Raw genomic sequence first — 15,646 nt, 5'->3', positions numbered from 1 at the left:
GTATCACAATGAGTCTTACAGGAAAGGGAACAAGCAAGACGTGTATCGGAGGCAGTGGCCGGTGTTATATATGATTCCATTTTCCTTTGAAGTCTAGAATACAACACATCAAGCTTACCCACTTTACGAGAGAAAGATCTGGGTGCCAGAATCCAAAGGTAAAGCTATTAAAAGCAATTCCCACTCTGTAAAGCATAAGAAAAGTTAAGTACAGAACCCATTCTAAGAAGCACGAAAAGAAAGAGAATTCTGTGAGCTTGACTAGTAATCAATGAGCCTAATCTGCATCATAATCCGTAAAAGAAGGCATAAAGAATCAGAAGAAAGACCCTGAAAAAGAAAAGGAGAACAAAAATAGAGTCTAATCCTTCCACTAACAAAAGCCTTGTTTCTTTTAACCAAGTGTTTCAAGACATAGAGATAGGTCAACATATATACCAGCCATAAGATAAAGCGGAATCCTTTGGGGCTAGGACTCTTGAATGGTGACATGGTGCAATGGGTTGGCAGCAAGGACAAAAAGTAGAGGAAAAAACCAAAAAAGAAGCATGCATGAATAGACGGAAAGTCATGCAAAATTAAGGCATCTGATTCCACAAGCTTGTGGAGAGGCGAACTTGAGAGGTAATGGTGGGGAAGAAGGAAAATGGCTTTGTGTCTAATCAATCCACAGAAAAGAAAAAATTCCCAATGGTTTGGCGTAAAAGCAGCATATGTTCCTTGAAGAATCTGAATACTGTTCCATGATAATACCATCTCTACAGACTACAGGCTAGCTGTTTTATCCAACTTTGCTTCAATGCGCCCACAGTTGGGGCCCTTCCATGTGTAACTGCTATTTTTAATACGATGCGGGGCAAGTGCGTTAGTTGGGACCATTTGGTTTAAAATCTTCAACCCTCTGCAACTACCGCTCCAGTACTGTTATTAAAGGACTGAGTGTGCTGGAGAGCATGCTGAGGTGGATTAGCTAAAACCCGGAAAATTCCAAAGGAGATGCCATTTCACATATCAGCGCACATGGCACCATCATTTTTGCAATTCTTGGGATTACATGAATAATTTGTTTGACACTACTAAATCAAGACCTTGCCTCCTTTTCATAGCAGTTTTAACCAGAGGTAATTCTTCAGTGAACAACCTTCAACTCATCCCAATTCCAGTTGTGAATGGTTTTGATGTGATGGAAGCCTGCAGGCACCACGGAAAGTAAATAGAAGACACGGAAAGGGTTTGGCCAAGAGTTTTGAACAAAAATAATATATTTGAAAAAAAAAAATTTAAATAGGATTTCTTACCAAAATAATTCTCAAGTAATGCATTTCACATCTGAACATCTCAATGGCACGGGAACTTTTTTTTAATTTTTTATGTTGCAAAACCATATTTCTAAAGTTTTTTAAAATATAATATATTTTAATCATAGTTACTAATCATGTGTTTAAACTTAATCAACTATGATTTTGATTATTTAAAAAAAAAATTCAAAACCTTTGTTATTAACTACAACCTTGAATACTCACATGAATGAAAAAAATACTAGTTTTAAGAATTATTTTTGGAGGGCTTGAATATATTTTTTAAATAAATTATTTTTGCTCAAAACTCTTTAGCTAAGCTATCAAACATTACTTTTTGGCACCGTACTGACACTTGTCCAATAAGATTCCTTATTTTATAGCTGATTTTTATATATTTGTGTTTTGATATCATTTATTTTGTATCTTTGTTTATTGTTCTAAATTATATATATATAATAGAAAACTAGTTATTTTCCAAAAGAAAAAAGAAAAGGTAATTAGCAACTAAACTAAGATATTAAACGTCGTGTTTTTAATAATACAAATTAAACTTTGTGTTCTCAAGAACATGAAGACAACACCGTGTTCTCAAGAACACGACCACATGTAACTGAAATGGAATCATTTTGTTATAACTTATAAGAAGTTATTGCTCGTTTCAACCAAATAATGACATGTGGACTTCCAATAATTATAAATATTAAAGAACATTTAAGGAAAAGACAACTAAAAATTAGTGTACTTACAAATAACATTTGACTAGAGTTTTGACCCAAAACAGTACATTGAAAAAAAATCCAAAAAATAAACTTATTTACAAATAATGCCCAAGCCTCTGAATTATATAAGCTGTCATGTCATAAAACTATAATTGGTGACTATGGTATAAAACGGTTAAAAACTGTAGTTACCAACCATAGTTTTAACTTTAAGTTTAAAGGTGCACTTGGTGATTACAGTTTTGAATTCTTTTAAAAATGGTCAAAACTATAGTTATTAATTGCGATTTAAACTTTAATTTTTTTATATATATAAAATTATGTTATTTCATTTAACATATTTAACTTTAATTTTTTAAAATAAAAATATTATATTATTTTGATTTTAAATAAACTTATCTCATTATTTAAAAAATAATAATATATGAAATTAAATAATTGATATTTTTAATTTGATATGAAAAAATATAATTTTTAATTTTATTAAAACAATTGGCACTATATTTAATATAAATATAATTAGTTAATTAAAATTAAATATAATAAATTATATTTATTTAAAATAAATAAATTATGAAAGCCTATTTAGAAAAAAATATATAAATTATTATATTAATTAATAATTTTTATATATTATATGTAAGTGGTATATAATATTACATATATATAAAAGTTTAATTTAAATTTAAAATTTATCATATTTTTATTTAAATATATAAATAAATTATTATCATATGGATATGATATTATGAACTTAAATTAAAATATGATAAATTTTAAACTTAAATTGAACTTATATACATGTGATATTATATACCACTTACATATAGTATATAAAAAATTATTAATTAATATAACAATTTATATTATTTGTTTTTTTTAATAGGCTTTCATAATTTATTTGTTTTTAAAAAATATAATTTATTATATTATATTTATATTTAAATATAATTAACTAAATATATTTATATTAAATATAGTACCTATTGTTTTAATAAAATTGAAAAAATATTTTTATATCAAATAAAAAATATCAATTATTTAATTTCATATATTATTATTTTTAAAATAATGAAATAAGTTTATTTAAAATCAAAATAATATATTATTTTTATTTAAAAAATTTAAAGTTATATATATATATATAGTTAAAATCGGAGTTGGTGATTATGTCTTTAACTATCTTTAAAAGAATTCAAATCTGTAGTTATCAATTGTGGCTTTATACCAACTATGGTTCTATGACATGATAGTTTATGTGGTACAAAGAATTAGACATTATTTTGACAATAAGTTTATTTTATAAAATAAAAAATTTCGATGTACTATTTTGGGTCAAAACTCATTTGACCAAACCTTATTCAACAAATAAAGTCTCTGATTTTTTTAGTAGCATGCAGTTTTATATTTAGATTCTTAAAGTCTCAGTATCTTTTAACTCCCTTTTTAATACAAAGCACCAACCCAATAAATGTTAGATGGTGATAGGGTTGCTCTCATCTGGTGTACTAGGATATCTCAATATATGCCTCTATTATTCTATATAATTTTTTTTTTAAAATAATTTGGTCGTTCTAGTTTAGATACTATCATTTAATTCTCTCTTCTGAATGAAATTACCCCCTTCTTCTCTCAAAATAATCTAACGTTTGCGTTGCTCATCACATGAGCTCATAGTGCCCTGCACCCTTCAATAAATTTAGCACCGCAGGCCGTTGCTGATTATTTTACCGTTGCTTTTGTCTCATCCCACCCTTGTGTTTTCTGATTCATGGATGGAATTTATCCACTTGTTTGTTTTTTTCCTGGGCAATAAGTAACAATTAAAAGCTGTAGGTCACACCCCGCAGAGCACACGTTCACAATATTGTGTTTCTATGTGAAACAACTAATTTAATTTAATAATGGGGCCAACGCACTGTAAGGAGGCTGTTTCTGGAGCTTCCAAATTTTCATTCAACCCATGAAGGGGACTGGATTAGATTATCGAACGCCGGAGACTAGATTAATGTGATTGTCAAGCAAACAGAGCCTAGTTTTGCGCATCTGCTCTGCCTCACCCTCCTCATTCAAACTTTTAATAACCGGTAAAAAGCTGAAAATGAAGGCACATCTGAAAAAGATATTCATAAATATTTTGGTCTCAGAGTACGGATTAACTCCCCTAGACCGACTTTTTTTGCAAATATGGGATTATCAATCAAAACCCATGACAAAAATTGTGATTTTAAGTCTTGTTTTTGTTTGTTCACCAGCATGTAACATGGGCCCCTGCAACATTAAACTAGAGATTATACGTGGAATCGTACTCTCGATAAATATTGCAAGTGATATTTATGGTCTGCAGTATTTGTTTGGAGTGGAAGCCAAAGCAAACTCATAGAAAAATGATTTAGTCGTTGGTGTATTATGATTTACTATTCCCTTTTAATTCTCAATGGACACTGCTCCACTCTCACCAAGAGTTCAAGCTTAAAAGCAGAGCAAACAAACTTCTTGAGAAGCTCTCTCTCTCTCTCTCTCTCTCACTCACTCTCACTCACTCTCACTCTCAAATGCATATTCCCTAAACCACTAGTTGTTGTCTATCTGTTATCTTTCTCCAAAGATGAAAGGAATCGATATATTCTGTGCATCACAAGCTTCAACAGCCATATGTGTGAGCATGGAACCAGGGTCGTCTTCTTCCTCCGCCATTGATCAGGGTGGCCGTGCAATTGATCGGCACAATCCCATTATCAGAGATGCAAGAAGGAGCAGCATTAAAACTCTCACCACTCCTTGTTCTTCTCAATCACCCATCAATCCTAAACCTTACCACCAGCTCCACCAAAAGAATCGAAAAACCACTGGTAAGCCAAATGATCAAATCAAGAAGGCCTCTGCAAAGAACGTTGATCAATATGGGAAGAGCTCTGCTAAGCCATTGGATATGCTCAGAAAGAGCTCGGCTAAGTTTGTAGATTTAATCAGCCCTCCTGGTTCATCAAGGTATCTTTTGAGTGAGCCACCCTTCTTCGACGTGTTACCTGATTTTGATCCAGTTTTAGCATTGGTTCCTGTTGAACCCAAGAAGGCAAAAGCTGTAAATCTTGATGATGATTCCCCTGTCTTGAAACCGTCTTCGTCATCTGGCTCTTCCGACTCGAAACCTTCTTCATCCTCAGGCTCTGCCGACCAGGTAAGAAATCTGCTCTCTCCCCCACTGCTAAGTGAATGATCACCAGGGAAAGTGTCTGGTCAATTTATGGAAACTACTTCCTAGTTTTAAACATAGTGATGATGAAAGTACTGGACAAAATTAGAGATAACAGCAATTTGCTTGTAGTTCTTTCTGTTTGTGAAAAAGGTTGCAGCACCTCCATATGTTTTCTACGAAGAAATTTAACATTTTCTTAATCTGTAAAGCAACAAAAGGAATACGAAGAGCATTGGATCTGCTTAATACTAATTGTGGGTGGATGAATGCTTGGACTTGTTCCAAAAGCTGCATTAGATGATGATGAAAACCTCATGAATCAGGTTTAAAAGTTCTTGGGACTATCTTTTCTTAGTACTTCCCTGTTCACTTATCTCAGAAGTCCAAGTGCACCCAAAGCCCTTTTTCAATCATTCCACTTTTCCTAATAATAAACTCATAATTTCAGTGGAGGAAGGGTGGGCGGGTGTGATTTTGATGTATTCTTCTTTCAGGTTGTGGTTTTGAGGGTGTCCCTGCACTGCAAAGGCTGTGAAGGCAAATTGAGGAAACACATCTCTAGAATGGAAGGTGTGCATATGACTTTCCACTCTTTTATTGGTTTGATTTGAAAGCAAGCATCTTGATAAAAACTGGACATGTACAAATCAAACTTAATTCTTGGTCATCATCTTCAGTATCTGTTCCAACTTCCATCTTCCAAGCCATGTTATATTTACTAATACTAGCGAAGATGAGTAGTGATTAACTAATGGGCAATTTTTATGATGTGAGCAGGGGTGACATCTTTCAACATAGACTTTGCAGCGAAGAAGGTAACAGTGGTGGGAGACGTGACGCCGTTAGGCGTCCTGGCAAGTGTGTCAAAGGTGAAGAGCGCGCAACTTTGGACACCTGCCATGGCATCATCATTGCCTCATGGGTTGGCTCGAGTGAAATAGAATCAAGACCTAATCAAAGGAAAAAGGACTTAGGAAGAAAAGAAAAAGGAAATTTCAGTAGGGGAGTGTGAATCTGTGATGAGGGTGAATCAGATGCTTAATTTAGTGTAAATGCAGTCACAGCGTGGGTAGCCGAAGCAGAATCTGTCCCTTAGGAGAAAGTAAAGTAGGAGAGGTATTGATTCTCTTTTTCAGTTATGCTCAGAAACTCTTGTTCTTAATTTGAACGAAAACAATGGTGCCTTTTTAGATATATTAATTAATTATTATTAAACACTTGCTTAAGTATGGCCCATTATCATCTGTATCCAGTTCCCCATGATTTTGCCACAACATTGTCACGCTCTTGTACTTCCCAACACCATTTTCGTTTTCCTATTCAAGGGATGCTGTTTGGGAAGGTAGAAAATCCTGATCACTGGCTCGAGACCATATTTTTTTTGGTGTATGGTTCAAAGTTTATATTCAGGCAACCAGATAAAATATGTATTGTATAGTTTCCACACTTTCACTTGAAATCAATCCAAAAAAATTGTCTTGAAAAACAAATGATAAATAGAATCACCATGAATCGTTTCCATTCTTCAAATCACTAAGCACTAATCAGTTCATGGGAAACAGAATTGAGAGCTGGTGGAGAATGGGTGTTACGAGAAATTCTATTTTTTCTTCCTAAAAAGATAAGAAATAGTATGGCTACTCCTAATCTAGAGAAACGGATGCTGTAACTTGTAAGGCAACACTTGGTCCCCGACGATTTTACCGTGCTTCTGTTTTACAGGCTCTCATGGTTAGTTGCAGTCGCTCTGCCAAAACACTAAAGTAGTAAACGAGGAGGCCATATAAGGGCAATGGCCAGTAAGTGTGCCCCATGAAACGTATCAGTTGCTCCAGAAGGGGTGGTCGGTTATGTGAGCCAGTTAATTAATGCGGACTGGAACAGAGCTTGCACATGGCACAAAATAAATGGTAGTAGTTTTGTACTCGAGTACGCCTGAGCGAATTAGGGACAGGACGGAGGTCACAACTTGAGGGAGTGCTCAAGGACTAAGCAAAGTGTGGTCCGCGGCTATAGGTTGAACTTTGAAGTGGGACCTGCCATCTTTCATCAACTCCCATTTTGAGAGTCTTGAGACTAATAAGTTCCCAAAAGGGAGAACCCTCTTTCATAGCTCAGATAATGTGGCTCCTTTGCACCAAGTCAAGCCAGATAGATGTCCAACCTCCTCAAATATCCTCAATTGAGCTTTTATAAGCAGCAGGAAATTTATAAGATCATCTGGAGTCATCTACATTGTGAGGTGTAAAACAGTTATAGAGAAGTTCAAAAAGAGCATCCCCTCCAGCATGAGGGAACCTTTTCGGAACTGGTTAGGAATGGGGCCACTAACCCAGCCCGGATCCAGCCAGGTTCTATTGATCATGTCCCCTTCCGATATCTATGACGACCCGCTTGTCTTGGGGCGTCTTTGGCTTTCCGAGAGAAAGCCCGCCGGAGAATTCTTTCTCTTCCCGTCTCGGCTCCGTGCGTTCACAGAAGATGGGGGTAGTATGGAGACATTTGAAAATTTCATATATTTCTTGTATATAGAATTTGTGTAGGGAATTGTAAAGATTGTCAGGAAAAATGTCAGAAAAAGAAAAAACTTAAAATCAATAAATTATTTTTATATGTTTATTTACATTCATTTAATTTATTATATTTTATTATATAAATATTAAATAATTTATAAATTTATAAATTTTAAACTAATTTTTATTATATTTGATTATCTTTTATATTTTATAAGGTGAAATCAAACATAAAAAAAGTCGTTTTCTAGGTATGTTTTTTCTTTCCTTTATAATGTTTGATAACTAAACATATATGTAAGGAACTTTGATGATTTCAAACATTATGTTATGTGCAATACAAGTTTCATTTTTTTTTTCTTTATTTTCATTTCTAGTTTTTGAGTCTGGTCGTTGAGCATAGAAAGCTATAAAAAAGTTGACTTAATAAATTAAAAGTGGCTTGAGTTGTACAAGTGTAACATTTTAACTTGTTAATGTAAAGTGACTTGAGTTGTCTTATAGCAGTATTCTTTTTAACTTTTGAATTTGAGGAAAAGTTGACTTGAGTTGTCTAAGTGACTTGTGGTTTGAGTTATTATCTAATTATGGCAAACATGAAAAATACTTTTAAGTTCATGATGTACAAGTGGCATAATATCTTTGGGAGATCCTAAGGAAACACTTAAATTCGTGACATAATACCATTGGGAAATCTTAAGAAAACGGCTAAATTTGTGATATAAGTGCATGATGCCATTAGAAGCGTTATGATACCACCATAATATCCGAAGTGATTCATGTCAATGGAGGATTTGAAAATGAAAATGCACCAATTTTATGTTCTTTTACATGCTGTGGTAGTAAAATATGACTACCACATTAACAATGTCTAAATGTGCTTTTGACCAAGCAATGTAAAAGGATTTGGGTTGCAAGTGTAGTATTACTAATCAACGTCAAATGACTTGACTCAACACTTTTATTAGAATTTTTATTCTTCTGTTATACATGATATTATAATTTGACTTATTTCAGTTTTTATTCCTGAATGCCAAACACCAAACGCGCCATGAATTTAAATCCATACGAGCTTGGGCGTGATAAGTGGCAAACATTTTTCCATTCCCTCTAACATGGGCAAGTGATCAACTTATTATCTTCTGTCCTGAAACCAAAAACTGCCACTAAGCCTGCACCACCAATTTTGGTGGCAGCAGTTGATTCCATTTCGAGATTACGTCATGCTATGGAAGTGGGACAGAGTCTTATCCGGGGTGGAGCCCAGAGAAGACTGTGGGCCTCCGAGAACAACGAAGTGTTTGAAGTTCGAAATTTGAAGGAGGAGAGCAAACAGGAAGAAAAGAGTCCGGTGGCATTTGAAGAGCAACCTACCACGTCCAAGAAATCCGGAAAAATATTCTGAATTAGTTCCCACATCCGCTTTCCACTATCAAGTTGTTATCAGATACTGGGACATATTCAGAGGCTTATCATCCCACATTACTCCAGTGGAAATAGAAGTCTTAGCCAAACACAATTCCTCTTTCTAAAACATTACTTAATGGTAATGTCCAGGGTTCTTCTTATTCTTCTGTTGAACCCATTGTACTTCCCTTTCAATCATCCCTTTTGTCTCCTATTTTTTCCATGACGTCGTTTTCATGAACCGAAAAATATCATCTTCGTCATTTTATATGGAAGATAAAGACGAAGAGCTGGTCAGACTTAAACTAGCAATCAGATCAGCATCGTCACCAGTAACAGTCGCGGCCCCAGCTCTTCCACCACCACCACCACCACAACAGCAACAACCGCTCTTGCTCTCATCCTCGTTATTGTCTTTGCTCACCCATCCAGTTCCCCCGTCCTTGCTACTACGACAGTTTTTTCCACCTACTTCTCTTCCTCTGGAGCCACCACCTTCCCCTCCCCACCCATCTTCCCATCTCGCATCTACCAATTCCAGTCCCCACCCATCTTCCCGTCGAGAATCTACCAATCCTCCCTACCCATCTTCCCGTCGAGCATCTACTAATCCTCCCCACCCATCATCCCATCGAACTTCTACTTCTGGCCAGAACGTGGAAGGCCCACTGCCCTCCCGAACCCGCAAATCACCAATGAGAATTCTCCGACCAGGAAAGTCTGAGAACATCCCTCAACCATATCCATGGGCGACCACGCGACGAGCCAAAGTGCGAAGTGTCAGTGATCTGCTATCAAAAGGAATATTGAAAATCACTGGTGATGTTCAGTGTAAGCGATGCGAGAAACGGTACCAAATTGAATACAATTTGCAGGAAAAGTTTACTGAAGTAAATACCTTCATAACTGTCAACATGGACAACATGCACGATCGTGCTCCACAAATTTGGCAGAGTCCAATCTTGCCCAACTGTAGATTTTGTGAGCAGAATAACTGTGTCAAGCCTCTTCTCGGAAAGAAGAGACGCATCAACTGGCTCTTTCTGTTTTTGGGGCAAATGCTTGGCTGTTGCAAACTTGCTGAACTCAAGTATTTTTGCAAGCACACCAAGAGTCATAGAACGGGTGCTAAAGATAGAGTTCTTTATCTTACTTATCTTGGTTTACTCAAGCAACTCGACTCTTGATTCTGAACTCCAAGTCCAGTGGATTCCATATCTTTCTTATCTTGGTTTAGGCAAGCAACTTTCATTCTTCATTCCGTATTCCAATGGATTCCGTATTTGAATTGTGCTTTGTTTTTGTCATTCCTAGGTTTGATTCAAGATGTTGTGCTGAAATAATGAAATTCAAATTATAAATTTCATATTTTGATTGCTTGATCATGTAATCATCCCACTTGGTATATGAATAAATAGATAAGAAAGTTTTCCAAAAATTGCCGGACAATTATTTAGGTAGGGCAATGCCACTCTTTCTATTCCCATACATTTTTACCAACGCAGGTTTTTTTTATTACTGTTTACCACCACCAGCCTGTCTTTCAAAATGATTCTAATTTTACAAAACAGTTCTACAATGTTTCTAGAACAAAAATCCAGCAAAGTCTGTTTGGAAACACTTCTATAATGTTTCTAGAACAACTGTTTTCTTAGTTTTTAAATATTTCTTAAAAGTAATTTTTATGTTTTATTTTTAATCAATGTTGATATTTATTCCATTATTTTTTATAACATTCTAAAAAATTACCTTATTTCTTGTACGAATTTTCAAAAAACAATTTTTCTATATATAAAAAATTGTCTATTTAAAATTTTTGAAAGTATTTTATAAGGATTTGAGGTTTTGTTATGGCCATTTATCCGAGTAAAAAATGTAAAATTGTTGATACCAAGTCAACTCAGGATGAATTCCTCCCTCAAATTTCACAACACACTTCTAAAATTGCTGATATCAGGTCAATTGAGGATGAATTCCTAACACACTTCTAAAATTGTTGATACCAAGTCAATTAAGGATGAATTCCTAAAAATGTAAAATTGTTGATACGATTTCACAGCACACTTCTAAAATATTTGAGGCTATCAAGGAGATGCGGGTCTCAGCGCAAATGGTTCGGACAAGATCAGACAAGATGTTTCCGGAAGCCTCAAAGGTTGTCAGTTCTCGTATATCAAATAATATTTGAGGCTATCAAGGAGATGCGGGTCTTAGCGCAAATGGTTCGGACATGATGTTTCCGGATGCCTCAAAGGTTGTCTGCGGATGCCAATGTTTCTGGATGCCTCAAAGGTTGTCCGACCAATGGTGAAAGAAGTGACACCTGACCTAGCTGGGACGACGCCATGTGGACAGACACATGGAAGTATTTGTAGGTGGACATGTGTGATAAATGCCTCAAAGGTTGTCCGACCAATAGTGAAAGAAGTAACACATGATTTAGTTGGGACGATGCCATGTGGACAGACGCGTGAAAGTATTCATGCCTCAATGGTGAAAGAAGTAACACGTGACCTAGTTGGGACGACGCCGTGTGGACAGACACGTGGAAGTATTTGTAGGTGGACATGTGGGATAATGTCCCCACAAAAATGTTTTACGCAGTTCGAGTGAAAAATGTAAAAATGTTTGACTGAGACATGTGAAAAATATTCGCCATTTGTTCGACGTATGTGACGGTGAAAAATGTTTCATGCAGCGGTTCATGTGAAAAATATGGGTGAAAAGCACGGGTCTCGTTTTTACACTTACACTATCATTTTTCTTTCTTGAGAAATGTGTCTTTATAAATTAAGGTTAGGAAACATTTTCTAGATTTCATTTTTTCTGTTTTCTTTTCTTAAAAATATGTTAAGGAATTGCTTTTAAAAAAATAATAACACGAAAAATAATGAAAGCAATCAAATTATATTTGTTGATTATTTTCATTAAATTTTTTTAGCTATTATCTATCTTAATAGTAAAAATGTTATATGCATATAATTAACAAAGGAATTGACCCATTGTGTTCTTTTGTTTGTTACTAATTTTTTCATTAAAAAATAATATTATATATATCTCTTACCAATAATATTATATATTTTTTGCTAATTAATTATATTTATAAAATAAAAAATATAATATTATTGATAAAAAAAGTAAGAATAAGATTATTATATCATAATATTATTGATAAATATCTATATTTATTTTATCTGTTTTAATTTTTTATTTATAGTTGTAACTCTTTAGAAAATTGATTCCACTTTTTAAAAAAAGTTTTCAAAACACCAACGTACTTTTTCACTTTAAACTCTGTTTTCTATAAACAAGAAATAAATATTTGAATGTCGTGAAATAAAAGGATGGAAAGAAAAAAATAGTAGAGAATAATAGGAATGATAAGAAAATACAAAATTCTAAGAAAGAAATTCAAAAGAGTCATAAAGAGATTTACATTGATATGAATATATGAATGATATCCCCAATTTCCCATAATTCAAGGGATTTTTATATTTTATAATATTAAACATATTTTTCAAATTTTCAATTTGTTTTTTGTTTTCTTTGAAAATAAAAACAGAAACCTAAAATTTCATGCTCTACCAATCAAAGATACTACCCATTCGTAAGGATGCATAAAACAATAAATATCTTAAGATATTTTGGAAATGTTATTGTAGATATTAAAATTTCTAGTGAATTAAATTATCACTAAATTGATCTTCAAAATGGCAGCTTTCCAATTCAATAAAATTTAGGCTCCACAAGTGATGAGTCACACATTTGACATGTGTAGGGGTACAACTTGGGTGGGCTGGTCCAACCTAACAAGAGCTTAATATGATGTTTTTGTAAATTTGGATAATCATTTTCAATACTTGAAGTTGGAACAAACCAAGTCTAACCCGAACCCGATTTCTATTTTTATAATATTTATAATACATATTATCCTATATAATAATATTCAATTTTTTTTTTAAGAAAAAACCAAATTTATTATATCATATATTTTTAACTTTTTTTAGGAAGAATATATATATAATCTGAACTCAATTCAATCAACCTTAACTCAACTCGAGTTTAGAAAAATGAGGTTAGATTGGACTTGGATTGAATTCCTCGGGGTAGCAATCATGTTGGGTTGATTGTTTTTTAATTTGGATTGGGTTTGGGTCGATCATCAACCCAACCAACCCACCCAAGTTGAAACCCTAAACATGTGACATATATTTAAAAAATATGACATATGACAAAATTTAGAAAGATACAAAATTTTTAATAAATTAAATTATCAATAAATTGGTCTTTAAAATGATGACTTTCCAATTCAACAAAATTTGAGCTTGAGATGGATTTCACGAATTTGACAAGTGACATATATTAAAAAAGAAGGATATGAGACAAAATTTGGTCTTACAAATAAAATTTAATCTTTTAATTGAAATCAAAAGAGAATTAAAAATAAATATTCTTTTGGCAAATCTTTTAATGAAGAAGATAAGTTGTTAAAATCAATGAACCAAATTTTTTGAATTAAACAACTAAATTTAAATCTCGAGGATTTCAAATTTAGTCTCCTAATTTCACATATGACTTGCTTTAATGAAGAGGACTTGACAAAACGATTCTACATAATAAAAAAGGTTTCATAGAAAAGAAAATACTTTACAAAATCTCTCAGACAATTTGAGAAATGACAAAAGTGCTACACATGTGATCTTTACCTTTAACAAGTTCATTTAGGAACAAATGGATAAATCACTTGTGACTCTCAATTGATCTTTGAAATTAAAAAAAAAAAATCATTATCATATTTCAAATTGTGATCAAGGTGAATAAAGTGTTATAAATGTGATATTTGCCTTTCAATGAATTCATTCAAGAAACATGTGGACAAGCCACTTGTGGCTCTCGATTAATCTTTGAATTTCTTTTTTAAAAAAAAGTTTTTATCATCATCTTTCAAATTGTGATAAAAACAAATGAATCAAAGACTTTTAAGCAAGTAGAGGAAAAAACAATATTTTTCCTTTATCCTTTTTGTTTTGCTCCAACAAGTCTATCTAGCATGAAAACACACTCTTCAAGCCTACATAGAGAAAGAATTTCAACCTAAAGTAAACTGCAAACTTAATAAAGGACATTAAAAAAAATACAATCTTTATGTAGAAGATACAAAAAAAAATTGTCAATCCAATTGTGATAGTAAAAAGATTGTGTTTTTAAAATAAGAAAATAATATACAAGCACTCAGAAGAAAAATAAGAACTCTTGAAGACATGTAAATCTTTAATATTTCAAATTTAAAAATTTTTGAAAGTATTTTCACGTATAAAAACAAAAAACAAAAAATATATATTAAAAAAAGAATCAATTTTTAATAAATTTCTTGGCATGACAAAACAAACCATATCCGTTTCTACACTTATGCTATTATTTTTCTTGGGAAAAATGTCTTTTGATTTGAAAAAAGAAAAATTGAAAAATTAAGACTATATTTGGTTTCTGAAAAAATTAGGGAAATAAAAAAAATATTAAGGAAAATGATTTTTTTTATTTTATTTCATTATAAAAAAATATAAAAGAAAATCAAATATAATTAAAAATAATTTGAAATTTATATATTTTAAAATTATTTAATCCTGTTATAATAAAGAGAAATAAGTAAAACAAGTTTAAAGAAATATATGAAAATAATTTATTAAATTTAAACTTTTTTTTTTCCCATTTTCTCTCAAATTTTCCAAGAACTAAACACAACCTAAGGTTTTATTTGGTTTGAAAAAGTTTTCTATATTTCATTTTCTATGTTTTTTTCTTAAAAATATGTTAGAAAGTGAATTATTTTTAAATAAATTTTTATTGATAAATATCTACATTTCTTTTATCTGCACTAAATTTTTATCCATATTTGTATTTCCCTTTCTAGAAAGTTGATTCCACTTTTCTTAAAAAAATTTGAAAATATAATATTAATGGTAAAAAATAAGAATAAGATTTCATAATATTATTGATAAATCTATATTCTTTTTGTCTGTACTTAATTTTTATCCATATTTGTATTTCACTTTTAAGAAAATTGAATCCACTTTTCTTTTTAAAAAAATTTGAAAATATAATATTAATGGTAAAAAATAAAAATACGATTTCATAATATTATTGATAAATCTATATTCTTTTTGTCTATACTAAATTTTTATCCATATTTGTATTTCACTTTTACCGCTTTCCTTAAAATAAAAAATTGAAAAAATATAATATTAATGGTAAAAAATAAGAATAAGATTATAATATCATAATATTATGGGAAAGTGGGTTGTAACTCACTAATTTAAAAATAAATATAGAAAAAAAATGAAAAGATGAATGAATTTATATAATATAAGATATAAAACCATTATTAATTAGAGAATTAGAAAGATTTTATTTATCATTAGAGGATTTGGAGAAGTTTTCCAAAATAATTTGTACGTTATATTATAAAATACAAAATTTGTTATATATTTATTTGTAATATACTTTTAT

General features: G+C 32.0%; 2 protein-coding genes across 2 annotated transcripts; both read left to right on the top strand.

Moving 5' to 3' along the window:
• The first annotated feature begins 4,446 nt into the window (after positions 1–4,446).
• Positions 4,447–6,453, top strand: LOC117919663 (protein SODIUM POTASSIUM ROOT DEFECTIVE 3-like). Its single transcript, XM_034836880.1, has 3 exons — positions 4,447–5,201; positions 5,714–5,789; positions 5,997–6,453. The coding sequence occupies exons 1-3, from the start codon at positions 4,629–4,631 to the stop codon at positions 6,158–6,160; spliced, it is 813 nt and encodes a 270-aa protein (XP_034692771.1). The 5' UTR covers positions 4,447–4,628; the 3' UTR covers positions 6,161–6,453.
• A 2,870-nt stretch (positions 6,454–9,323) lies between these two features.
• Positions 9,324–10,437, top strand: LOC117921320 (formin-like protein 14). Its single transcript, XM_034839185.1, has one exon. It carries the CDS (start codon positions 9,376–9,378, stop codon positions 10,324–10,326), a length of 951 nt encoding a protein of 316 aa, XP_034695076.1. The 5' UTR covers positions 9,324–9,375; the 3' UTR covers positions 10,327–10,437.
• The last annotated feature ends 5,209 nt before the right edge of the window (positions 10,438–15,646 follow it).

Source organism: Vitis riparia, chromosome 8 (assembly GCF_004353265.1).
Source record: "Vitis riparia cultivar Riparia Gloire de Montpellier isolate 1030 chromosome 8, EGFV_Vit.rip_1.0, whole genome shotgun sequence".
NCBI classification, from domain to species: Eukaryota; Viridiplantae; Streptophyta; class Magnoliopsida; order Vitales; family Vitaceae; genus Vitis; species Vitis riparia.
This window is presented reverse-complemented; position numbering and strand designations above follow the sequence as displayed.